The following is a 16,502-nucleotide window of genomic DNA, read 5'->3' as shown; positions in this document are numbered from 1 at the left end:
AAGCCTGAAGGAAATGAGGCGTGAGCCATACTATTATCTGGTGGAAAAGCGGTGCAAACAGCAGAGCAAGAAGATGAGAGAAAGGCCTTCAAAGACTTTGAACGCTGGAATTTTTCTGGAGGAGACTATGCAAGAGAAGAGTGGTAGACAGTGAGATTGCAGAGGTAGTGAGGGTTATGATAAGTACTTTATGTTTTATTATGGAATAAGCCAGTTGAAGATTTAAAACACAGGGTACAATCTGACATATTTAAAAGGAGGACCTTGGCATTTGTATTAAGAAGGATTATATGGGACATGAGAGAGGAAGCAAAATAAGTTATTAGGATATTATAGACAAGAGATAATGGTGATTTGAATGAAGTAGGGGAAGTTTTAAGAGGTTGAATTTTGTGTATATTTTGCTGTAGCCCTGACAGGATTTATAAGGAATTGCTCTGAGTATGAGAGGGGAAAAAAAAGATTGTTGTTTTCTTAGTTGAAGAAAAGAAACATTAATAGCTCTGAGTGGTAGGGAAAAGAGAGAGGGTGTTTGACCTGAGCAAAAAAAGAAAGATATGAATAATTGCCATGGGCTAAGTGAGAAATTAGAAAATGTTATATAATTTTGAGACAATACTTAGGATCCACTTAATGTTAATTCCAATAATGTATTCCACCAAATGAGTCTGGAGAAAAGGCAGTTTAGCTGCTTGGATGCTATTGTAGAATAGCTGGGAACAGGATTTTAATAAGGGTTGGAATTTTGCCAGGCAAATATGTTGGAAGGAAAGAGAGACAGGGAGTATTAATACAGGTGGAACATGAAATGTATGCATGGTAAATAGGAAAGTCTGAAATACTAAATATTTTTTTCAGTTCATCATACCCCATTTTGTATGCACTTTAAAAAAAATAAACAAACCACAAAACCCTTAACAGTAACAATAAACTGTAAACCCTTAACAATAAACAGAACTCTTCTGTTCCCCTTATCCTTTAACTATACTGGAAAATGTGGAGTAATGACTTCCTCCATGCAAAATTCAAGTAGGAAATGGTTTTGCAGTCTTCCACTCTGCATTTTTATTTTAGAGAAAAGGAAACTTGTAGGTAGTTCATTTTGTACAAGTAAATGGACTTTCTGAATGAAATATTCGTGACTTGTAGTCACAAAAGTACAGAAAGGATAAACAAAATTCCTTTATAAAAATTCCTAGCCCATGTTTTAATGGACAAAACTGCTAGACAGCCACCAAGGAAATATGCATCAATAACTTTGCAGGTCTTTACTGCTCTTCAGTGTTTTCTAGCTTGAATTGCTTCTTTCTGTATTGAAGTTTAGGGGTAATATATTATCCTGAGCAAATAAGCCACAATTTTAACAGGACTTATTAGCTTAAAACTCCTTGAAGCAGCTTCCCCAAAGCTTCAGGGTCTGGCACTCCTAGTTAACAGATGCCACAGCCAAAAATATCAACAGCACATCCTGGCAAATAAAAATTACTGCTTCCTTGACTCCTTAATATTTCTCAAATACTTATAATAATATTTAATATGTAAAATGTGAGTTGGATGTGTTTTTTTAAAAAAGAAGTAGTATTTTAGTAATGATGTAGCTAGTTTCTTGGTTTGAGAATATCAAATTACCAACATCTGCTGGATCATCGAAAAAGCAAGACAGTTCCAGAAGAACATCTACTTTTGTTTTATTGACTACTCCAAAGCCTTTGACTGTGTGGATCGCAACAAACTGTGGAAGAATCTTACAGAGATGGGAATACTAGACCACCTGACCTGCCTCCTGAGAAATCTGTGCAGGTCAAGAAGCAACAGTTAGAACTAGACATGGAACAACAGACTGGTTCCAGATCGGGAAAGGAGTACATCAAGGCTGTATATTGTCACCCCGCTTATTTAACTTAAATGCAGAGTACATCATGAGAAACCCTGAGCTGGAAGAAGCACAAGCTGGAATCAAGATTGCTGGGAGAAATACCATAACCTCAGATATGCAGATGACACCACCCTAATGGCAGAAAGCGAAGAACTAAAGAGCCACTTGATGAAAGAGAAGAGTGAAAAAGTTGGCTTAAAGCTCAACATTCAGAAAACTAAGATCATGGCATCCGGTCCCATCACTTCATGGCAAGTAGATGGGGAAACAATGGGAACAGTGACAGACTTTATTTTGGAGGGCTCCAAAATCACTGCAGATGGTGACTGCAGCCATGAAATTAAAAGACGCTTGCTTCTTGGAAGAAAAGTTATGGCCAACCTAGACAGCATATTAAAGAGCAGAAACATTACTTTGCCAACAAAGGTCCATCTAATCAAGCTATGGTTTTTCTAGTACTTGTGTATGAATGTGAGAGTTGGACTGTAAAGACAGCTAAGCACTGAAGACTTGAAGCTTTTGAACTGCGGTGTTGGAGAAGACTCTTGGGAGTCCTTTGGACTGCAGGAAGATCCAACCTGTCAATCCTAAAGGAAATCAGTCCTAAGTATTCATTGGAAGGACTGATGCTGAAACTCCAATACTTTGGCCACCTGATGCGAAGAATTGACTGACTAGAAAAGACCCTGATGCTGGGAAAGATTGAAGGCAGGAGGAGAAGGGGACAACACAGGATGAGATGGTTGGATGGTATCACGAACTTGATGGACATGAGTTTGAGTAGGCCTCAGGGAGGCGTGGTGTGCTGCAGTCCATGGGATCATAAAGAGTCGGACATGATTGAGTGACTGAACTGAACTGATCTGAACTTCTCTGACCTTGTGTTTAATAAGTAATTTCTTAAAGATAAATTACTTTTATATGCTGTCCTAAGCATGCAGCTATAAAGAAGGAACACATGTTCTTTGGTATAGAACTTCTTGTCAGCATTCAGTAAATATTTTACATGCCCATATTATGTGATTTGTGGATTTCTTCAATTTCTTTGAGACAGAAAATAACTTTGCACTAGTTAGAGATACATAATTTGTTTTGAAGTTGATTTCTCAGAATTGCAAGCTATTGATTAATATTAACTTGATTTTAATGTGGAATTTTAAAAGGAATATGTATGAACTCAGATCTTATAAAGTATTCAGTAAGTATTTTTAACTTAGGCAGGTTTATTTTAGATATATTGAGATTCTCTCAGATAAAAACTCCTTTTCTCATAGAGTTTATGTGTCACTGTGAGGCAGTAGACAATAAATATGTAAATAATATTATTTACCAATATAAGGTATAAAATACTTTTGACCATAATGGTTAATAATCTAATTAAACTAGATAGAATGTTTCCTCTTTATGACTTGTTTGATAAAAGCAGATATGTTAGTTAAGCTTATGTGTAAGAGGTGATATCATTAATGAATATGTATTCATATATTTAAAGGTTGTTCAAACAGATGAAACTGCAAGGAAACCGGACCAGGTTCCTGTGAGCAGTGAAGATGAGAGAAATGCTATTTTCCAACTAGAAAAGGCTATTGCATCTAATGAAGCTACCACAAGTAAGGGGAAATCCTTATAAAACTATTTTGAGCTAAAAATATTTTATTTTCACTAAGCTCTACACTTAGAAGGTTGTGAAATTAAATAATAGCAGGAATAATAATGATATTACTTGATTTCATGATCATATGAAAGTCACTGTTATCTTGAACTATAACTAAATTCACCAGTTTTCTCCACCATTTCCTTACTCTTAAAGGCTGATATGTACGTCTGCTTTGTTTTTGTTGTTCTGATTCTTTTAATCCTTGAGATTCTGTTATGTCATTGCTTTATAACTTACCGCTAGCATAATGAATGAAAAATGGAGTCCTTGTGGAGACTAACCCTGCATGTGTGTGTGCGTGCTTAGTTGCTCAGTCATGTCCAACTTTTGCAACTCCATGGACTGCAGCCCACCAGGCTCCTCTCTTCATGGGGATTCCCCACGCAAGAATACTGGAGTGGGTTGCCATGCCCTCCTGCAGGGGATGTCCTAACCCAGAGATCGGACCCAGCTCTCCTGCATTGCAGGCAGATGCTTGACCGGCTGAGATACCAGAGAAGCCAGACTAAACCTGCTGCTGCTGCTGCTAAGTCGCTTCAGTCATGTCTGACTCTGTGCGACCCCATAGACCCAGTTAAATCACTTTAGGATAAAAAAATTATAGACAGATTTCTTCTTGGCTTCCATAATTATACACAGGTAATATAAATCTGACCTTTGTACACCCTTGCTAAATGATCTTAAATATAAAAAACTGAACTTTTAATTACTGAAAAACAGATCTGTACTAGCTTGTTTTGAGACCTCCCCAGTATCCTTTAACTACATAAATCAGCAGTTTCCAAACTTCGGGGATTTTACATAAAGACCAGTAAAATTCAAGAAAAAACCCTAGATTAGCCAACTATTTAGGGCGTCCCTGGTGGGCTCAGACAGTAAAAGAATCTCCCTGCAATGCGGAAGACCCAGGTTCAATCCCTGTGTTGGGAAGTTACCCTGGAGAAGAGAATGGTAACCCACTTCAGTGTTCTTACCTGAAGAATCCCATGTACAGAGTCTGTGAGCTACAGTTCATGGGGTCGCAAAGAGTCAGACACAACTATGTGATTTACAGCCAACTATTTATTTTGCAAGTAAACAGTTGATATCCTAAGTTAATAATTGGAATTCTAGAAAAAACTTATTACCATTTCTTACTTTTTATTTCATCACAGATCAAGCTACACCTGTCTGCAGAATGATTTGGGGAACCACAAATTAATCTTAAAAACTTCCCCCAAAATACTTGTTTTTATTTGACCAGTTGACTCTATGCTTAGTTATCAGAGGTAAAATTTTTCAGAGTAGTACTTAGGGAATCGGTTTTTGAACAGTAGCCAGTGTTGACTTTTTTATTGTAAACTGCTTAATAGTAAATGTACATGGCCTTTTTTTTTTTCCACTTTATTTATTTATTTTTTTGGAGGCTAATTACTATACAATATTGTATTGGTTTCATCATACATTGACATGAATCTGCCACGGCTTTATTTTTATATTTTTTAGAAAAGTTTTATAATATCAAAATTTCTCTAATTTAGTGGTATTAAAGCCATCATTTTCATGTCCTTCAATAACTTAAGTTCTCTGACTTTTCTTTCTTTTTTTCTTTTTTGGTATTTTTCAGTTACTTACAAAGCTAAACAAAACACAGAAAAGATTCTTCAACAGTAGTGAGCCCACATTGCTTTTTACTTAGTAAAGCCTTTATTACTTACTAGCAAACTTTGTTTTTCTGGTTATCATCAGGTGACCTTCAGATGGCAGTGCTTTCATTTGAAAAAGATGATGATCATAATGGACACATAGATTTCATCACAGCTGCATCAAATCTTCGTGCCAAAATGTATAGTATTGAACCCGCTGACCGTTTGAAAACAAAGCGCATAGCAGGTAGAATTATACCTGCTATAGCAACATCTACTGCTGCAGTCTCTGGCTTGGTGAGATTATTATTCTGTGAAAATGTTGCTATATCATTACTTCTTTCCTGTCTTCCCTATTATACCACCCCTAAACCATTCACTCGGAGATCTTAGAGAAGGAAGGATACTTATTGACCTTATAATTTAAAATTGTAAGGTATTTCTGCAAATACAGTAATCTTGTATTTTGAACTTTTACAGATAATGCAAACATTTTTAAATAAGCTCCTTTGAGTTAGAGTATAATTTTTCTTACAAGCAATAATCCTCTTAATCATCTTTGTATCCTCCATACAATCCATGTGCCTTATTTTTCTTGAATAAAATGAACTATCCTAGACTTTGCACTTTGATAATATTAGATTTTAGTTCTTTGCCTTAAAAAAATGCTGTTCTCAATAGTGATTTGGATTTCTTTTGATTTAGTCTTTTCTTAACAATTCCTTAACAATTTAGAATCTTTAGGACCATGCTAGTTATTATACTTTAGTGTTACTCATAGACGCTATATAGTTATTGTTCCTATTATTAAATGATTTCAGACAGCTGTATTTCTTGAGTGCTGGTGTCTGCTTTCAAAATAGGAAGATTACATGGTCAGATTAATTAGACTTACAGAAATTTTTATTACTCTAGTCTAATAACTACTTTTATTCTCTACACAGAAATTCTTGAGAAGAAGTCAGGAAAATTATATACGTGCAATTAAAGTCATAGTTAGTTTTAGGCTATTATATAATCAGATCACCTTCTTTTACCTAGGTTGCATTGGAGATGATCAAAGTAGCTGGTGACTATCCATTTGAAGCTTACAAAAATTGTTTCCTTAACTTAGCCATTCCGATCATAGTGTTTACAGAGACATCTGAAGTAAGAAAAACTGAAATCAGGTATGCATGAAGATCTGCTTCTCTTGCATAATGAGAATGAAATAGTTTTGTTTTTTTTTTTACTTTTTAAAAGGGAAAAATAATAGCTTCATCACTCCTTTTCCTCTCTACACACACATCTTTTCTGTCACTTCAAGACAAGGTCATAACCCCATCTTCATGTAGCATTTTTTTCCTTTTTTTTTAAATTATATAATTGACATGCAACATTAATTTACTTTCAGGTGTACAACACAATGATTCGACACCTGTATATGTTGTGAAATGATTACCACAATAAGTTCAGTCACCATCCGTTATCAAACATAGTTACAGAATTTTTCTTATGATGAGAATATTCAGGATTTACTCACCCAGCAATTTTCAAATATGCAATACAGTATTAACTATAGTCACTGTGCTGCACATTATATATATCCATGACTTACCTTACAACCAAAAGTTTGTACCTTTTGATTCCCTTTATCCATTTTGTTCACCCTCACCACCTGCCTCTTCTATGAGCTTGTGGTTTTTTTGGTTTTTTTCTAGTTAGTTGATTGAGTTTTCTGGGGAAGAGAGATGGTTTGTTTGTTTTAAATTCCACATATACATAAGGTGATAAGGTATCCATCTTTCTCTGTCAGACTTATTTAGTATGTCTTCAAGGTCCATCTCTGTTGTTGCAAAAGGCAGGATTTCATTCTTTTTACCGCTGAATAATACTTCATTGTATATGACACCATACTTTTTTTATTGATTCCTCCAAAATGGACACTTAGATTGATTCCATGTCTTGGCTATTATATAAACAAAGCTTCAGTGAACATGGGAGTACAGATACCTTTTCAAGTTAGTGTTGGCATCTTCTTTGGATAAATACCCAGAAGTGGATTTGCTAGATCATATGGTATTTCTATTTTTGTTGTTTTTGAAGAACCTAAATACTGCATTCCGTAGTGGCTGTATCATTTTACATTCCTGCTAGAAATGTACAAGAGGTTGAATTGCTTCGCATCCTTGCCAGCATTTGCTACCTTTTGTTTTTTTTGATGATAACCATCCTAACAGGTGTGTGATGATACCTCAATGTGGCTTTGATTTGTATTTCTCTGGTAGTAATAATGAGCGTCTTTTTTATCTACCTATTGGCAATCTGTATGTTTGCTCTGGAAAACTGTTCAGGTCATTTGCCCATTTTGTTATTGGATTGTATGTATTTTTTGCTGTTGAGTTGTCTGAGTGTGTTATATATTTTGTGTATTAAATCCTTATCAGATATATGATTTGCAAATATTTTCTCCCATTTAGTTGGTTGCCTTTTCATTTTGTTGATTTTTTTTTTTCCTTTGTGGATTTTGAGTTTGATACAGTCCCACTTGTTTATTTTTATTTTGTCACCTTTACTTTTGCTGTCAAATCTAAAAACTCATCACCAAAACCTAGTGTCAAGGAGCTTACCACCTAAGGTTTCTTCTAGGAATTTTATGGTTTTAGGTCTTAATTCAGGTGTTTGATTCATTCTGATAATCGATAATTTTTGTGTATGGTGGAAGATAGAAGTCCAGTTTCATTCTTATGCATCTGGCATGAAGCATTTCTGACTAAACTAGCCATAGTATAGTCAGCACACTATTAATCTGCCACACTATTCAGCATTGTACTTTCTTATGTTTCATCTATGTTTGCCTAACTCGGATGAATTAGAAGCCACCCTTAGTGTCTGACTAATGGATAATGAGAATAAGCATCTAGTTCCAAAAGCTGTATGACAAAGCAGAACAATTCCCTGGGACTTTCATTTTTTACAGTTTAAACTGGTAACAGCAAAAAATTTGAAAATTACCATCTTGGCAATAGTGTGAGAAAGCTTTACTCTCATACATTATTGATGAGAATATAAAATACCCATATTAAAACATATACAGCACTATATTTCAAACTTGCATGGGTTTCACTCATTTCAAATGATACACGTATAGGATGTTCATTCTGGCATTGTTTATCATAGCCGAAGATTAGAACAACCTAAGTGTCCAATGATAGGAGACTGAAACATCCACACAGTGAAACTTATGCAGCTATTGAGAACCAAACTCTCTTGCTAAGACATACTGGTTTATAATGAGACATTGGAAAGATAACAAGGTACTGATAAAAATGGTTACCTGTGTAGTATACTGGGGAAGTAAGATTTTGGAATATTTTAAGTTATATTTTCCTTTTTTTTACTCACACATTAATATCTAGTTAAATCACAAATAGTGGATTTCTGGGGTTTTTTTATTATTACTCAAGGGAAGAAAATGTAAATGTTTTTGTTCTGAATATTTTTCTACAACAGAAATGGAATATCATTTACAATTTGGGACAGATGGACTATACATGGAAAAGAAGATTTCACCCTCTTGGACTTCATAAATGCAGTCAAAGTGAGACAATTATTCATTAGTTGCTTTGAGTCTGTTAGTTTTTATACATGATCTCATTAGTGTTTAGTCATGTCCGACTCTTAGAGGTTTTTATAAATATTATTTATCACAAATTTGCTTTCTTTTTACTGGTTGTAAAACATTGTCACAACCATTTTCTATTTGGATGGAGCTTTGATTGTTTTTCTTTTTGATATTCATTTTTAGGAGAAGTATGGAATTGAGCCAACAATGGTGGTACAGGGAGTCAAAATGCTCTATGTTCCTATAGTGCCTGGTCATGCAAAAAGATTGAAGTTAACGTAAGTACCAAACATTGTATGCAAGAGATTCTTAGAAATTGAAATATAAGTTGGATGTACACTAGAAAATTAAGTGTAGAGATTATTAAAGTTCAGATAAAAATACATGATTTACTCTTATCTAATGACAGAAATAAAGACAGTGAATGTACCAAGCTTCATAGGCTACCTTCCCAGTGAGATTTATAGGATTACAATATTCTTGTGAATTTCTTGTAGTTCTGAGTCAGCTTTGAAACTAATGGGCTTAGAAACCTGATTTGATCAATATACTAAGTAAAAGCAGATCCACCTCTTATGTGCAAGCACTGAGGATTAGGCTGGTGAAACTGAAGTATTAAAAAAAATGCCAATTGTTATTGTCATTCATTTATTCAGCATATTTTTTCGAAGAGTGCCTACTATATCCCAGGTACTTTTGTGAGCATTAGGGATACAGCAGTGAGTGAAGCAAAGTCCCTACCCTTCTTGAGGAGGGACATGAATATCAGATGGTGGTAAGTGCTATGGAAAAATAAAGCAGAATAAAGGTGTGTTAAATTGCTACAGTATATTAGTATGTTAGATAATCTTGGTAATCCCTCTGCCTGTCATATTTTGATTTGATAAGCTGACATTTGAGCAGAGAGAAAAAGGAAGGGAGGGAGCAAAATCAGCCAGTCTTTACAGTGGTCTGCAAGGCCCTAAAGTATCTGGTTCCCACTTACTCCTCTGAGTTCCTTTCATACTTCTCTGTCCTTGTTCACAATATTCCAGTTACAGTGAACTCCCTCCTTTTCCTTGAACATTCCATTCTCCAGCATGGGACCTTTGATCTAGTTTTTCCCTTTGCTTACAACTCTTTCTGAGATGGCCATCTGACTAACTCTCACCTCTGGTCTTTGCACTTCCTAAAGAGGCCCCTCTGAACCCCATCTAATACTATATCCTGTCCAATCTCCCAGCCTAGCACTCCTAATCCCCTTTATTCTGCTCTACTTGTTCCCTTTCTCATAACATTTGTCACTAATAATCACTATATTATCATCTCCCCCCACTAATAAGCTTCATTCACAAGAGCAGGAATCTGTATTTCCCATCTATATATTCATTTTTTAAAAGCATTGCTTACATTTTGGGTTTTTTTGCTATGTGGTTTTTTTCGGGGGGGTGGTGTTTTTTAATAAGTGGTCTGTATTCTTTATCATTACCAACAGAGGTAAAAATTGTTAGGTAAATCATTCATTTCCTTAATTATATGAAAGCAGATGAATTACTACATTTAAAAGTAAATTTAAACAAGATCAGATTCTTTGGACAACATAATCATTGAATCACTCTTTTAATTTTACAGACTTTACCAAATTATTTGTCCTTGTTTATTTTTCTTAGAATGCATAAACTTGTGAAACCTTCTGCTGAAAAGAGATATGTGGATCTTACTGTGTCATTTGCTCCAGATGTTGATGGAGACGAAGATTTACCTGGACCTCCAGTAAGATACTACTTTAGTCATGACACTGATGAACAGAAGTTGTCTTAAATTTAAGACTACTTGATTTTGGAAAGAATGCACTTAATTCAGGAACTAAAAAAGTCAGCTCAAAATGCTATGGATTTCTCTTTGATAAAGCCTTAATTTAAGGGAACCATCAGTAAAAAAAAAGGAAGTACAGTGAAGAATTGTAAAGGATTTTGAAGCATAGTATATACACTCATGTTGTGCTTCATATGTGGATGTGATCACAAGCAACTTTGAACTGGAATGCCATTTTATAATGCTTACCAAAAAATTGTATATTGACTTCTTTGGATGAAACGAAGGAAAAATTACATACCCAAGACTAGAAGAGCTAAAACATCAAGAAATTGAAAGTTACAAATGTAATTATCCAAAACATTTAATCTCATTTTATAAATTGTTGTTGTTGTTGTTTAGTATTTGAGGCCCATTTTTCTCTTCAAATAGTATTTGGCTCCCTGCACCTTTCAAGATGAGGCTTTGAATTTAACATCAATGGAGGTGGGGGGATAGTAGCAGTGGATAAAGAGTAGACATTTAGAATTGTACAAATGTTACCTCTGCTCATTTTACCAGAGTTTGCTATATCACTGTCTCTCCAAAATCAGGATCTTTGTTGACAGCATCAGTGTCATAAGTCATGATGACAGGTGTTAACCGGAACTAAATGTTAACAATACTGTATGAACTCTTGACAGCCCTCTTAGAGAATCCACAAATGCAAACAGATAAATATGGTTGGTCATTTGATTCATCAGTATGCCTTCTAATGTGGCTGTTTTATTTATTTGGAACTCTAAACCTAACTGTCATAGTATATAAGACTAAAAAGTTTTGTAAATGGAGTGTCCTTAGAAGTTGAAGAGTAGAAATTAAAAAATTATCACTAGTTGAGTCTTGATTTTTTTTTTCTTCCAGCAAACAAATGGACAGAAAAACAATTTTTTTTTTTTTTTAAAGGAAATGTATTATTTAATTCCACATTCCCAGAAAGGGAGTTGACAAAGATAAAAATTTATTTTTTTAGATCTTTATTGATAGAAACGTTCTGTTTTCTGCTAGGAGCTATTGCAGGTATTCATAGAAATGCTTTCATTAAAATAACATAAAGTATACTCAACACTGTAAACTCAGTGAAAACAGCAGGTGTTTCATTTACTTCCAGTGATATGTGTCCTAAAGCAATTGGCATTTCGTAACCACAGAATGTCATTTCCTTCTAGCTGCTTTTCCTCTATTTTTCTGTTCAGACCATTAATAAGTACTTTGATAAATTAAAAACTGATTCACATCAGTATTAATACAATTTGATATCTTTTTCTATTCCCTCCTTAACTTTCCTTTTATTCCATTTGTATATAGTTTAGTCAACCAGGCATATTGTTTCATTCTTTTGTAAAAGCATCATCCCATGGAGGAATGGAGGTTGAGTTTGTATGATTAAAGGGTAATCTGCATTGGAGGCAAGGATAAGTGGACAGGATGAGTCTACAGGAACTGACTACCTTTGAAATAAGCAATTAATTTTGGTTCATCATATCCTTCCCTCTCACTTCATGTATATTGCAAACACAGTGCTTAAAATTAATATTACTTAAAAGTGAATTCAGGAATATCAAAGCTCTGTGGCTTGGAACATTAGAGGCTAGCACTAATAAAAGAACTTTCCTATAAGAAGTCTGTTCCACTTTTTTGTTTTGTACTCTATGACAGCAACTGATACTTTCTCAGTAGCCATTCAATAATTCTCAACTATGATCTAGTATCTTACTTACTCTATATAAATCTCTACATCTCTTCAGAAGTAAATTTAGAACAGAACCTGGCTATCAGTTCTTATTTCTGGAGATCAGTGCTTTAGCAGATTTAAACAGAATCAACAAAGATTAAGTTCATTTTATGATTAAATGTGAAACCATTTTGTCATTGCTTTTTTTTTTTCCTATGGGTAACAGTATTGCCGTTTATTTCTTCTATTTAGTTCTGCTAAACTGGAAAGCCAGCATGAATTTAATGACAGTTTTTTTTTCATTGTCTGTTTTATTTCTGTACCATGAGATCACTGCTGGTGATTGAAATACCAGGTGCAAAAATTAATGATTTGATTTTGTACAGTACCACTGAGTGATTTTTTACTTATTAAAAATAAATCAAGAAATTTGACATTATCTTTGTAAATCCTGTTCTGAAGTTGACTCTGGAGATTCCAGTTTTACTATTCATTTTATGAGTAGTATTGCTTTGGTGTTTCCTAGTTTTCAAGTTGTGCAGTCATGGAGATACAGCACTCACTGGATGTGGAGGGACATTACTTCCAAGTGCTTTTGGCTCCTGGAAACTGTTAAAACAATTGAGGGGGAAGATCTGGTAAATCCCAGACTGCTGGTCAGGGATTTCTAAAGCCCATTCATTACTTTATAGAGTTCAGAGCAGTATGTTACTAACTTATAAGTTCCTTTAAATTGTCCCAAGGGTAGAACTTGGATATAGATGTGTATTTTTATTTTTTGTGTAATATGATACACCCTGATGGCGCCAGTGATAAGGCATAAAAAAATGTTAGCAGTGTTTAGAGTTCACTATTTTGTAATTGTAAAGTGAGATCTTAAGGGGGGAGAAAAATCTCTTTACCTAATACCTTTCAACTGCAGTAAATATTATCAGAAATTTCATTATGATTGTAAATACATAACCATTTAGTATACAGTCATTAGGTATTGCTTTAACTATTTTACTTCTAACAAATTCAAAACATAAACCAGGAAGTTGCAGTCTTGGGTGTCCCAGTAAGTAACCAGTCGATAATTTGTTTTTCTTGCCATGTCTTAGCTTTCTTTATTTAAGAAATATATATGTATTCATATATATACACATTTGTGTGTATATACATATTCAAAAGAGTACATAAAATACAAATACACAATTTTGGGAATAATTTTAAAGTAACTAGTTGTGTAACAAGCTCTCAAATCAATACAAAATTGACAGCAGCCCAGAAACTCCCCTTATAGTCGCTTCCCATTCACAACCAGCTTCCCCTCACATTAGCACTATTCTCCCTTTTGTGATAACTGTCTTTGTTTTTATTTATAATGTTACCTCCTATGTTTGTACCTAAACAATACTGTACTTTTGATGGTTTTTTAATTTTATGTAAATAGAATTATACTATATTTTCCTTCAAGATGGGATTCTTCTTTCATTCAACATAGGATTCATCCATGTTGTTGCTTGTAACAACTTTATTCATCATCATTGATGTATAATTTACCTTTGCATTAATGTAACACTTCATTCATTCTGTTGACTGTGGACAGTGGGTTTTCGCAGAAGGAGGATCACAGTTGCACAGTGAACGTTATTTTATGTGTGAAAATCGTTCAGTCATGTCCGACTCTTTTGTAGCCTGCCAGGCTCCTCTGTCCTTGGAATTACCCAGGCAAGAATACTGGAGTGGGTAGCCATTCCCTTCTCCAGTGTATCTTCCCAACTCAGGGTTCAAACCCAGGTCTCCTGCCTTACAAGGCAGATTCTTTACCATCTGAGCCACTACAGAAGCCCAAGAATACTGGAGTGGGTAGCCTATCCCTTCGCCTAGTGCAACTAAGCTATGTATGCCTAGGAATAGTCCTTGATTGTAGGATATTTACATCTTAAATTTTATGAGATTAAAACAAAATTTTCCCTGAGCAACAGAGATGTTGTGCTTTTCTACTTTGCTCAACTCTGGTGTTAACAGGTTTGTTTGTTTTTTTAATTTTGCCAATCTTTTGGATGTGCAATTATATCTCATTGAAGTTTTACTCTGCATTTCCCTAGTTACTTGTGAAATTGAGTACGTTTTTATATGTTTGCTGGCCACTCTTTGTTTTTTGTGAAGTGACTTTTAAATTCTTTTGCCCATTTTTTTGCTTGTGTTGGCAGATTTTTTCTTCTTTGATTCATTAAAGAGCATTATAAATCCTGTTCTTAGTTGGCTCAGTTCAGTTCAGTCGCTCAATCACGTCTGACTCTTTGCAACCCCATGGACTGCAGCACACCAGGCCTCCCTGTCTGTCACCAGCTCCCAGAGTTTACCCAAACTTATGTCCATTGAGTTGGTGATGCCATCCAACCATTTCATCCTCTGTTGTCCCCCTCTCCTCCCGCCTTCAGTTTTTCCCAGCATCAAGGTCTTTTCCACTGAGTTAGTTCTTCACATCAGATGGCCAAAGTATTGGAGTTTCAGCTTCAACATCAGTCCTTCCAATGAACACTCAGGACTGATCTCCTTTAGGATGGACTGGTTGGATCTTCTTGCAGTCCAGGGAACTCTCAGAAGTCTTCTCCAAAACCACAGTTCAAAAGCATCAATTATTCAGTGCTCAGCTTTCTTTATAATCCAACTCTCACATCCATACATGACAACTGGAAAAATCATAGCCTTGACTAGACGGATGGTTGTTAGCAAAGTAATGTCTCTGCTTTTTAATATGCTGTCTAGGTTGGCCATAACTTTTCTTCCAAGGAGCAAGCATCTTTTAATTTCATGGCTGCAATCACCATCTGCAGTGATTTTGGAGCTCAAAAAAATAAAGTCTGCCCGTTTCCCCATCTATTTGCTATAAAGTGATGGAACCGCATGCCATGATCTTAGTTTTCTGAATGTTGAGCTTTAAGCCAACTTTTTCACTCTCCTCATTCACTTTCATCAAGAGGCTCTTTAGTTCTTCACTTTCTGCCATAAGGGTGGTGTCATCTGCATGTCTGAGGTTATTGATATTTCTCCCAGCAGTCTTGATTCCAGCTTGTGCTTCATCCAGCCTGGTATTTCACATGATGTACTCTGCATAGAAGTTAAATAAGCAGGGTGACAATATACAGCCTTGACGTACTCCTTTTCCTATTTGGAACTAGTCTGTCGTTCCATGTCCAGTTCTAACTGTTGCTTCCTGACCTGCATATAGGTTTCTCAAGAGGCAGATCAGGTGGTCTGGTATTCCCATCTCTTAGTTGGCTATATAACTGCAAATATTTTTTCCCACTCTGGCTTGCCTTTCCCTCTTTTATGATGTTCTTTGATATAAAGAATTTTTTAATGGTTATTTACTGGAAAGTATCAAATTTTTTGTTTTAAGGCTAGAGTTTTTTGTGAATTTTTAAAAATTGTTCTCTGAAGCCACAAAGTCAAAAGATACTCCTCTGTATTACCTTCTAAAGCTTTCGTTTTGACTTCCATACTTTAAGTTTTTAATGTATGAGGAATTACTTTTCTATATCCTAGGAAGTGCCTCATCACCATTTACTGAAGTCTCTTCTTTTCTGCAGTGCCAGCAAAGTCGTGTCATATCCGTATATGTATACATATCTTGCTGTATTTTTTGTTCATTTTCTATCCCTGTGCTGGTATACTGTCTTCATCACTATAGCTGATATATTATTTTTGATACTTGGTGGAACAAATCTTCCTGACTTATGTTTTGTAATGCATCTTGCTTATTTTTAGCCCTTTGTATTTTTGTTCTCAAATTTCTAATTTCAAATATGCAAACCTAGCATGTCACAGTTTCTAATTGTCCTGCTGCAATTTTATATCTTTCATCTAATAATGAAAAGCATTATTATTTAATAGTCTGTGTTTAATAATTCCCAAATCTGAAGCTCTCCTGCATGCTCTATGTTTGTTTCTGCCAATTCTCATTATCTTGTGTTCTTGTATGTGTGGTTATCTTTACCTTTATGCCAATATTATATTTGAACACCTGCTTGTAGGTCTTGAACAAGACAATTTGAACTGAATGGGCCCACTTTAATGAAATGCAGACTTTTTTCACTAAATATATCTTGTTGTTTAGTCACTAAGTCATGTCTGGCTCTTTGCAACCCCTTAGACTGCAGCATGGGCTTCTCTAGTGGCTTAGATGGTAAAGAATTGCCTACAATGCAGGAGACCCTGGGTTGGGAAGATCCCCTGGAGAAGGG

General features: G+C 35.1%; 1 protein-coding gene across 1 annotated transcript in view; it reads left to right on the top strand.

Annotated features, from left to right (window-relative positions):
- Window positions 1-12,218, top strand: part of UBA6 (ubiquitin like modifier activating enzyme 6) — an 86,907-nt gene extending 74,689 nt beyond the window's left edge. The window contains 6 exon segments of the mRNA NM_001083438.2: window positions 3,369-3,486; window positions 5,262-5,455; window positions 6,200-6,327; window positions 8,651-8,738; window positions 8,946-9,040; window positions 10,412-12,218. Coding sequence (NP_001076907.1) covers window positions 3,369-3,486; window positions 5,262-5,455; window positions 6,200-6,327; window positions 8,651-8,738; window positions 8,946-9,040; window positions 10,412-10,562 — 774 coding nt within the window. The 3' untranslated portion in view covers window positions 10,563-12,218.
- Window positions 12,219-16,502: the final 4,284 nt, after the last annotated feature.

Source organism: Bos taurus, chromosome 6 (assembly GCF_002263795.3).
Source record: "Bos taurus isolate L1 Dominette 01449 registration number 42190680 breed Hereford chromosome 6, ARS-UCD2.0, whole genome shotgun sequence".
Lineage (NCBI taxonomy): Eukaryota > Metazoa > Chordata > Mammalia > Artiodactyla > Bovidae > Bos > Bos taurus.
Note: the sequence above shows the minus strand (reverse complement) of the source record. Positions and strands in the feature narration are given on the sequence as shown.